Genomic DNA, 11,365 nt, shown 5'->3' with positions numbered 1-11,365 from the left:
ATAGAAAGCCATACCGCCTGGCATCTTCGCATTTAAAGAAATGCACAGGATTAACATAATGCAAGGTGCTGAACAATATTACAATTTCCACCTTCCTGTCGGAGCAGTTCAAACAGATTTTACCACCCTTTCATAAAGATTAAGCACTTCATGGGTAATGGCATATTTTAATGAACGATGGCAGCCTGGACACAAGAGCTCACCTCAGAGGATTCCATTTCATCACACATTCACAGGATGAATTGTTTTACTTATGAATATTAATGTCCCTCTAATTTGAGGCTGTTGTTAATGCTTGTCGCTAGGAGCTTGGCAAATCAGGTCCCATTCCTGTTAAAACCATGTATTAGACACCCCCCTGACACTAAGCCCTCGCCTTTGATTCTTAATTGCAGAAGTGCAAGCATTTGCAGTAGATGGGGCGCAAAGCTTTAATTAACTCTAATATCACACATTCAGTCTCGACTGTCACCCACATCACGCGTGGCATTTTGTACCAATATCATCCCCAACTCTGCTCAGCTAGAAAGATTGTGTTCCAAGTTCATGATCACAATTTCATGCATCTCAAAATGAGGGATATGTAGTTTATAAGCAGCTGCAACATATTGACGCCAGTGAATTATCGTGATCCATCCTTAAAAAAAAAACAAAAAAACAAAAAACCTTATTAAAAGCATGCATTGATGCAGCTCTGTGATCACTGCACAGCTTTCGCGCAAAGGAGTCGCAGCATTGTTGGTTTCTTACTGAAAGCAACGTCTGATCTTGGCAGTTGTTGGATCAACAGTCGTTGGTGAAGCTTGTAACACGGGAAGTGGAGTGATAAAAAGTTCAGGGATGTGGTCGGTAGAAAGAAGTGCACCAAGGGAAGTGGTTATTAAGCAAATAATTCACCCTCTCATACACACTAATCTTCAAACGATTTATTGGACAACATATTCAAGTTTAAAAATACTATAAATAAGAGTCCAAGTACATACCATTCAATAACACTTCAAATGCAGCATTACAGTACATTCCTTATAAACACTGAATGCCATTTTCACACATGAGAGGCTCCACACGTCCTTCGAACATTTTAATAGCTCAGGTACGGAGCATTTCTGATGCAGATATTAGTAAAGAGTAATGTTTAATTAAACCCGGTTTGAAGATAAAGAGCTCAATACAACCTATAGTTTATAAGCCTTCCCCGGCCATAAGCTACTGCTCTACCTAATCCTCTTTCACATAACATTATTGCATCAGCACAGCTGAACATTTTTGCAGCATTTATAAAATTAGCAAAGAAATTAACTGTCCGTACTGTGGCAAATTGGATTTCCAAGTTCTCGCCTTGTGATACAGCATACCCAGGCTGCCACCTACAGTACAGTGAGAGAGAGGAACTACAGCCTGCAACAAGGCAGCTCAACATGTGTGGCTCTCCATTTTACACTCCACAGCCATTCAAAACTTAATTGTCAAGGCTTTTTCTCCTGCTAATATCCTTACAGGAAATTTGTTAAAATCCATTATTAAATACATACTGAAATAATTTCATTTTGGATCAAGACTGTTGAAGGATTACACATTTATTCTGCTCATTCCTATTTGCATGTGGAACAGCCAGTGTTCCCTCTGTAATGTGTAAATCATGATAGTCTCTGTTTTTAACACCCCAAATCCAATTTTTTTGACCCAGTGCACGTTGATTTGCTAAAAGTATTAGTTAGATACATCATTGAATAAATACACGGTGTCTTCACGTGACAAACATATCCATGAATGATGGCATTTTCTCCTGTGACACTCGTCTACAGTGGTCTAATAAATATAAGTGAAGCACTCGCTGGTGCATTTGGAACATAATTAACCCCCTTTTTGAAAAATTGTGAAAAAAAACACCTCGTGAAAAAAGCAAAGACTAAATCATCGGCTATTTCGAAATAACTTTGCTTAAGTGACAGCAAACAGAACTGAAGGTGAATGTGGAACAAAAATACCATTTTAACCGAACCTTTATTTTGAAATTTGCTAAACTACAAACGCATAACTTGACACACATTACGCTTCCTAATTTGACATCTCTTCATTTGCCTTTGCGTTAGCACACTACGTGCTGCGTTATTTAAATATAAAATCCTTAAAATTTTTTAAAAAGGGTTAATAAGAAGAAGAAAACACGACAAGGATGACTTTCAGTTCTGCATGAACGCTTGGTAAAAACTGCCCTGAGGATCACTCCACTCGCCTTTTACTTCTTCGCCTGAACAGTTTTGAGATGGAAGATTTCCTTTTATTTTTGGCTTTCTTTACTCCTATTCACCAAAAAATAGTGTGTGTTAGAATAATGCATTCAAATTGGAAAGTCTCATCTAAAAGAGAGGTATTCAACACAATACTTACCAAGATTTCGCATCATTTCATTCAACTGCTGATCCTCCTCGACTTCCCTGGAATTGAGCAAAAATTACTCGTTTAGTACTTCATTTTGTTAGAGTATCACGTCATTGCATTACCAGTGCTGCTCCGCATTATTGATCACTAACCAATGATTAAAAGGTGCACCACGTTACCTCAGCCTGTCTTCATCCAGACCCTCCACAATCGCATTTCTGCCGTCCACAATCTCCATCAGTCTCTGCATCAGCTTTTTCTCCCGCCGTTGTTCCTCTCTGGACTTTAAATGATCTGTGAGACCAAGTTGACAGACGTCAGTGTGGGACAAAGAAAGTAACAGAGCTGAGAGCGTGTGGTCTCCTACCTGGCTTCTCCAGCAGCCTGCGAAGTTCCCCCTCCACACCTGGCTGCTGCTGCTCCAGCTCCTGAGTCCTGGCTCTGAGATATGCAATCATTAATATGATCACGAAAAGGCTAAATCTGATTTATCGTGCACATCGCATCTTTGGTTTGACAAAAAATAAGTTTGAGTGACGACGACAACAACAGGCTTCATTCTCACAGAGGAAAATATTTCCAGTTCTTGAAATAATTAAAAATAAAAATAGCTTCTATCGCACAAAGTAAAACACAAACTGGAGTAAAAACCTGTCTGACGTTCACATTTATAGCCAAAACAAATTAGTTCAGATGTAATAAGGCATCTCCCTGTACATCTTCAGTCTTAGAAAACAAGACGTACTCACGTGTAAACAAGCTCTGACTCCTTTCTGATGTACATCTGCTTTTTTCGAATGAGGTTGAACCAGTCAACCATCAGTGGGTCTATCAATATGTCCCCCTCTCCCTCTGAAAGACACAAAACTAAACCCTGAAAATATGGCTGCAATACACCAGATTAATGAGATACAGTATAATCTTCATTAGAGCGTAATGGATATGTACATGTTGGGTAAAGGTTCATGAATCAGTCATGATCAGTTGATTTTAGGTATTCAACAACACCTATAAAGACTATTTAAATAGCTTTAAAATCACATGTTTTTTCTGCTCTGGCTAACTTGTATAGTTTAACTCATGAGGAGATAAAATTCTGCACAGACAAATCACACTCAAAGAAAGCGTTCAGACAGCTGGAGTCAAACAATGCAGCAACTGAGACTGAAGAGCTGTAGAATAATTCTGTTTCACATTTTGCTTATTAAAAAAAAAACAAAAAACAGACATTTTACATCATCTCATTGAACGTAACAATCATGAAGCCTCTGCTGGTCCAGGATCGCGGCTCATTTTATTTCCACCTCTTTGTTTTCATATGACCGCATTCGTTACAGAATAATACAATTAAGCACGATAAGGAATGAGGTCTTTGGATGATGTGGCTGGCGTGCAGCAGCAGGGTGCAGGCTTGTTGAGATGGAGGGTGACTCACCTCCTGGGACCATGTCAACACTTTACTTAAAGGACTGTAGCAGCCAATAACACACAGCCCTGTAGTTTAGGTGTAGGCTATCTAAACTCTGACACCTCAAACATGTAAACATTACTGCCTTAACCTGCAGGACAAAGATACGTTCAACAGTTAGGAACACAACTCCACTGAATACTTAACTCCATTAATCATCCCTGCTGTTGCATCTACTTCCAAATGGATCAAAACATTCCTCTTTCCTGCTGGGCTCGATTTATTTTTAACACTAAATTAGAAATACAAGCATTAGATTTGTAATCGATAAATCGCTTCAGCCTGTTTTGTTTGTCGAAGATGAAATTTTATGAAAAAAAAAAAAATACATGACTGATTAAATCAGCAGATTAGCCGACAATCATTAGTAGCAGCCCTGCAGTGAATGAAACTTAAAACTTAAACACACAGGCCCGAGAATTGTCATCTATAAAATAACCTTTTATTTGAATGGGGTGGGGGACAGGAAGTGCAGATTTGTCTTCATCTGTTATTTAATAATGATTTAGCAAAAATCCAGCAGGGATTAGCTTTGATTTTTTTTTTTTTTTTAACATGTTTTGGACTCTAAAGGAAGGAGTCACACTCAAAAAGTCCTTGCCAAATACTGAACAGCAGCTCTGACAAAGACCAGTGATGAATATACTAATCTAAAATGTTAACGGCAAAGCAGGATTCGTGGTTCAGGGATTCCTTTTCCTCCGCTGCAGTATTATGATATGCACTGCAACACATTTTCTGCTTCACCAAGTGGATTACTTGAGGTGGATCAATAGATTTTTTAGAGCGAATGTTTGAGCTGATTGGGACAGGGACTGAGGACGAGACGGTCTACATCCTGCCATCACCAGAACAAACGTGATTTTATTCCGAATTCAACTAGAGTGCCGGGGTTTTATTTTTTACGGCGACAAATTCCAGTTGAGAAGTTGATGATCTCCTAGGTGGTGTGCAATTGATGTCAAATTCTGGCCAAGCGATTGCATGCTCAGGCTTCCTGGGTGGCGCCGAGGAAAGAAAGTACGCAATCGACCAGAATATATATTACTATACCCAAGTCATGTTGACCTTGAGCAAAGCAATCAGGCCCCCTACTCCCACTACCTCAAAAGAGAAGCAACATCCCTGTGGGCTGCCTGCGCCTCTCACCTCATTTGGCTGCAGAAACAGTAATAGAAATGGCAGGTAAATCCCCCCAACATGCTCACACACACACACACGAAGCTCCAGCTGACGGTGAGTGAATGTGTGTGTCCTGTGTGAAGCAGCCAGGACACACCTCTGCACCAGAGACACTGACTGAAGCAGCAGTGGGATTGAGCAGTTTACACAAATACAATAAAATATGAGCATTTGTGTTGAGGTTATTCACTGCAAGACAGTAAAACTAAGCGTTGACATCCTCTGCCTCAGATGAAGCTTTCTGAGGGACCGCGCAGACTGTTTCTGACATGTCAACGTTTAGTTTTATTTGCACGTCCAAAACAAGGAAAAGGAAGGAAGTGGTAAAAATTAGTTTGCAGGGGAAGAGAGACGGGGAAAAAAGTACCTTCCTCACAGCTGCGGAGTTTCTTCTCCAGCTCCACGCCCTCCTTCTCCAACTGAGCCAAGTTTGTCTCAATATCATTCAGCTCCTTCTCAATCTGCTCCACTGGAACGTGATAAGACTTCACCTGATATAAAACAAAAGAACTTAAGAGACACAGTCAAGTATAGATAACTTTAATTTGAAAATTCCGGCTTTGACCACTTAAATGTAAAGAAGGTCGTCCAGTTTTTTGACTGGGAATGTAATGAAAGCATATTTGTAGAGCTGTTAATTAATCTCTTAAGAGACTTAATGGAGGGAACTTACAGAGGGTGACCTCATTTCAGTCCTGGAGGCGTTGGTGGGTGACAAATACTTTCCCTTTTTAGCGCCTAAGAGGTAGATAAAATAGGATTAGATAGTCCTTTCATGGCAGCTTTTCAGAAAAGCATTGTCACATATGACTTCACCTGATTTATTTTCAGTGAAAAATGACTGCTCATATGAAATCAACAAGATGGCTGAGGCCATGTATGTGTGGCTTTGATGATGATATTTTTAATCAATCTGACGGATTTCCGTGATTGGCTGGAGTAGTCGTTGAAGTGCTAATAGATTCCACAGCTGGCCGTCTGGGTGGGGATTTCACAGGCGAGTGACTGCCATGTTTAAAACCTAAAATAAGGACATGAAGGTTTACAAGCTGTAGATCTGCAGAAAGTTCAATCTGCTAACGCCTTTTTCTGTTTTCTGCTAAAACAGACAGAATCCTAAAACACAGGGTGGAGGAGGAGGGAGGGACGTCAACGTCGGTCTGTCTGTCCGTCGATCTGACTGTCCATCACATCGCTGCAGACTGAAACATCTCAACAATATTTGAATAGATTGCCATCAAACTGCACAGACATTCATTCAGAGACTGCAATATAATCTACAATCTATGCCACAGTGCATCTTATTGGCTAAATCAAACAGCGCTTCATATCAACTAATGCAAACTGACTAATAATAAACAAATGTCTCTTATTATAATGTGCAAGAAGTGACTCACCCAGGTCTCCAGAGCCAAGCTGAGGTTTCTGGGGAGAGACTCCCCTAAAGTTTGCAGGATCAAACACAGGAAAGCTAACTGGAGGTACTGCAGGTGTTGGAGCCGAGGGAGGTCTGGTTGTACTCATGGGGACATCAGAGGAAGTGGCGGACGTAAGTTCAGCCTTATGCGGCTCAGTAAAGGCTTCAGCCTCTCTGCAACAAAGACACAATGAAAAGATTCTGCATCACCGTTTAAAAACAGTGTAAAAGCATTTATCTGACACGGACGTCATACACCTGTATGCTGAACATGAAGAATGAAAATATAAGAAAAAGCCTCACCTTTTAATTTTGTACTGAAAGATGGTGAAAACAATGGAGGAATCATCAGCAGGGATTAGAAATGGCAGAATCTAGTGTTAGAGTAGGAAAAGTTCAGGCCTGGCACTCCTTGGGGCTTGTTAGCATGGGGGACAGAGCTAGCGGCTGCACTCTGAACCAGTCAACATTAAGAGAGACGGACGAAGCTCGAGGGGTCCACATTCTGGAGAGTGAATAAGCTGAATGGTCAGGGATGTTAAAAGACATGCGTGTCCACCTGTGTGACCGACCCACGTATGTGAGTCACGAGGTAATGGTGATTATCAGGATGACAGAGGATACTTACTTGAGAGCGAGCTCGGTTTTCAAAGGTTTGAGCGTTGATTGCCACTTGTAGACTGGATCTGCAGATAAATGGATTCAGACGGAAAAGGAAAGCTTATCGCTGCTTCATCTGTCATAATGCTTGAAATCATTCTTAATTTCAAAATCACAATGACTTTAACATCTGCTTCAGCGATGAAGTGTGCACTCAAAGCAGTCAACCCTCGCCGCACAGCTGATAATCAGCGCAGCTGCTGCTTTCAACAATGCGCTAACTGAGCTTCACCTGCAAAACTGCACTAAAAGCACAAACTCTTAACCTTGACAAGAGCTGATCTTGATTTCCAAAATAAGTTGCAGTAACGTCTATGATCAATATGTGGTGCATATTAGCAGGAAGCATAATTACTTTCCACGATAAGGAGACTTTCTATCAAAGATGATAATATGATGACTATTTGTATTAAAACCAGACTATTTGTCTGAAAAGCAACCGAATGTCAAGATGCTGCACCCGTGCATGCACATCCATCCACAGAGGATGACAGTTCAACGAGAAAAGTTGATTACAAGTGTGAGGTAGAAATTAAAATGTCAGTTCCTACACTGAGCGACCATCATGCGTAATGCACTGGCTGTGTAAATAGGGCAAAAATGACAAAAGGGCTTTGTTTTCTATGAATGTGTTCTGAGACAGACAGAGACAATAAGGGGGAGGTGGGGGTTGGATGTTGGCTAGATGTCAAATAATGGATCAAGACTGAACAGCTGAAATAAATTTAGCCGCGCTTGCCTTTGGCGGTTGTGTGTACAGTTGTTAGCCTCGTGTTGTCTTTGTTGATGGCCTTCAGACATGGCGATTCCTTATTGTTTGTCTGGCTGGTGGAGGGCTGTCCTGCCCAGTTTCCTGCTGGGTCTTGGCTGCGTTTGTCCATTCTCAAACCGGGGCTGACAGCTGAACTTGGCTCGTCTCCAAACCTGAGAGAGGAAAGCCCTCGCCATCAGCCTTGATAACAAAAGTTGTCGCAAAACCATACAGTCAGTGGGAAAGATTATAAATATCCACATATTGTTAAACAGACTATTCGTGGCCCCAGACAGAACGCAGAGCAACACTCACCGCCTCTCTGCTGACCGGATGGTGAACGGGCGTTTGTTGTTGTTATTGCAGTTTTCTTCAGCCAGTTTTTTTCCAACGGCTGTCCTGCTCTTCTCGTCATCAGGACTCAGTTGGACCTTTGGCCTTCCTAAAACACTTGAGGGCTCTGTGGACTTCCTGTTACCTGTTGAGGCCTCCGTGACTGGCGGCGCAGCCTGGAAAAACCTCTGCCGGGCCGACTGTGTCTTCTGGGCTGAGGCCGTCCAGGACTTGGCGGGTGGAGTAGGACTGACTGCCTTCACAGCAATGTTCAGTGGGGCTAACAGCACAGAAGAGGGGCGTGGGGCAGGCTGGGTCTTGCTGGCACTGTTTAATCGCCCAGCTGAACAGGCGGGTCCGTTTCTGATCCCAGGCTCGGTGGAGGAAGGCTTGCAACTGTTCTGGTGGGCGCTACAGATAAAAGTGTCTGGATTCTTACCAGGTTTGTAGCCTCCTGCGTGAAGCACGTTGGAGCATTCGCTGCATCTGGTGGAGGTTCATTAACATGAAATTATGAATGCAACAAACACAGTGCATGACAGAAAGGTCTCAATGAATATAGATTAAATTCTTACTTGAAACAGCTTCTGTGATAGAGCTTGCCTTCCACAAAGTGCCTCTCCACCAGATGAACGTGACACTTGCACGCAGCACACTTGCTGTTCAGAGTGCCATGTTTGTTGGCGTTTTCTGCCTGAGCCGCCTTCTGTGAAAGGAGACTAAAACTGAGGTGGCGCTCTGTCCAAAGAGGCATAACACTTCCCTTACGAAACATTTACCTAACCCACTGAAAACTAACAAAATCTTTACAACACAGTAATTCAAAAAGTAAGTGGAAACACAGACTCATAATTTCACAGACAGATGCTGAGTTGTGACATTAGTACTGACCTGAACAGCAGCTCGGGTCAGCTTAGGTGAGGTCTGGGCAGTGACAGTGGAAGGTAAATGATTCTCAATGGCGGTTTTGGGCACAAAGGTTTTGGCAACCACTGGGAGATTTTTCTTCTCTGATGGCTCCTCCTTGGAGCCCTCTGCTGGCCTTTTTACACCTCCCACTGGGGAAAAGTAAAGCACAGTCAGTCAAACATCACACTCCAGAACAGGAAAGACAGACTATGCCTCAACCTAAACCTGAAAAAGAAATATGTTAGAAAAAGCTCTGAATTAAGGAAAATCTTATTGGAGCTAAGGATATCTGAGCCGTGTACTCACTGGGAGGCCGTCCCTTGAAGTAGTTGTAGTACTGAGAGACATAGGTAAGAATGCTCAGCCTGTCTGGGATCCTTAAAGCCACCATGTCTTCTGCATCGAGCAATGCTGGGATCCCCAACTTCTCCTCTGCAATCTGAAAAGCCTTGACAGAAAAAAAAAAAAAAAAAAAAAAACAGTTTAACCCACAGCCATCAACTCCTGCCAAGACAAAATTTAATGGCAGTGTGTGACGGACCAAGTAAACAAATCCAAAGCATTTCTGCCATATAAAAACAAGGCATTCACTGGGTGCAGTAATGTCAGCTCCTATAATTACAGCATGTGTAAAAATGTCAAGACAATACAATCTCCTTAAAATAGAGGAGTGGTGGCTCGGTCCAGAGAGGTCTGAAAAGGGCTGCATAATGAATAGCACACTTCCTGTGAGCTCATAGGCATAAGGAAAAGGATGGAGGGAGATGGGTATCTGGGCACTATTTAGGATCAGCCTGGACCTGCTCATTTAATTTAAAGCACAGCCTTACTGAATAGCAAGTCCGTCGACGTTTAAGAAAAGCACTGAAAGCTGAAAACTACAGCTGCTTTTGCCACTAACACATAGAAACAAATTCTTACTTAACAACTCTTGAAATGCCCACCTGTAAGAAACGTGACACTATTCATGAAATATAGAAGAGGGTGAATTACCACTCTGGACACGCTCTCGTGTTTCATCACAGGGAGCATCTTCAACACTTGATCAAGACAAAAACATGATCAAACACACCATTCTGTGGCCACACATCTGCTTTAAAGTTCTCCTTCTTGTGGTACGTTCAAGCACACAAAAGCAGCGTCTCCCAGCGAACTGTCATCGTGAGGATCGAGTGGCAGATGACAGCAGACCTCATTCAAAATAAATAACCCGGAGAGCCTCCCCCCTGAGCTCAGGTTTGTTGCTGACACTGCCGGCAGCATCCAAGACAGCAAAGGAAGTCGTACAGAGTGCAGACTGTAGCACTCTGCAGGGCCTGCAATCCTCACAGGAAGCTGGTGAGATGGAAGAAGACTAAATAATGGAGAGGTCCAGGCTGTGCCGTGCAGGGGTTAACAAAATAAATGAGGTCAAGTGGACAGAGGAAAAAGAAAAGATTCAGAACTTTTTTAAGTTTAAGAGGAGCTCTAAAATTGGTTGTGGCTTTAGCTCAAACTGCTGCGCTGTTAAAATGTTGAAATAGCTAAATATTGAACCCATCAAATGCCAAGGCAAGAACAAACACTGTGCTGCTGCTGCATGTGTGTTCGTGTGTGGGGTTAATGAAGTGGATGTTTTATGCTACACTGGATTGTGCAGCTTCAGTATGAAGTCACTTCCACTCGATACAACAAAGAGTCAACAGCTTGACATCTTACCAGTCTGTTGTTCTCGAACACATCCTCCTTTCTGAGTGAGTCATAGTCTCTGAGAAAACAGATACAATGAACAGAGAGAGGAAAGTCAGACTTCTTCTGACTGACTGTAGGACTCAACTAGCTATATAAAAAAAAGTTAGTACTATTTCTGAAGGCATCAGTTTTCTTATACATGATGGGTTTTCTTAGAAAATAAGAAAAAAAATACACCCAACTACTGAAAAATCATGCATTAAGATTAGAAAAAAATCATCATATCAATACCAAGGAGTACTAAAATAAAACACATGAAGAAAACTACAAAATAACTGCAGTTTAGGGGGGGCATGCTACCCCAGGACATATCACTCGTTTCAAAACTAATAAGTATTCAACCAAAGTCCAGGAGAATTTCCAAAACATTTTAACACATAGATACTTACATCAGGTCCGGTCTGTACTTGTGTATCAGCGCACAAAAAGCCATTCCGTTCCTGAATGAAGTCGTCATGTTGGTGATGGCCACGTCTCGGTAGCCCTCACAGTGCATTTTACACCACTGCTCCAAAGCCTTGATGGCAGCCAT

At 42.1% G+C, this 11,365-nt stretch overlaps 1 protein-coding gene across 1 annotated transcript; it reads right to left on the bottom strand.

Moving 5' to 3' along the window:
• Positions 1-921: 921 nt before the first annotated feature.
• On the bottom strand, positions 922-11,365 carry micall2a (mical-like 2a). The gene is made up of 17 exons (XM_076752967.1): positions 11,223-11,365; positions 10,801-10,849; positions 9,409-9,550; positions 9,085-9,251; positions 8,769-8,899; positions 8,176-8,679; positions 7,849-8,033; positions 7,078-7,135; positions 6,430-6,623; positions 5,948-6,053; positions 5,706-5,772; positions 5,400-5,523; positions 3,132-3,234; positions 2,750-2,823; positions 2,562-2,676; positions 2,392-2,438; positions 922-2,303 (listed from the first exon to the last, which is right to left on the bottom strand). The coding sequence occupies exons 1-17, from the start codon at positions 11,363-11,365 to the stop codon at positions 2,224-2,226; spliced, it is 2,289 nt and encodes a 762-aa protein (XP_076609082.1). The 3' UTR covers positions 922-2,223.

The sequence above is a fragment of the Chaetodon auriga genome, chromosome 16 (assembly GCF_051107435.1).
Source record: "Chaetodon auriga isolate fChaAug3 chromosome 16, fChaAug3.hap1, whole genome shotgun sequence".
Taxonomy (NCBI): domain Eukaryota; kingdom Metazoa; phylum Chordata; class Actinopteri; order Chaetodontiformes; family Chaetodontidae; genus Chaetodon; species Chaetodon auriga.
This window is presented reverse-complemented; position numbering and strand designations above follow the sequence as displayed.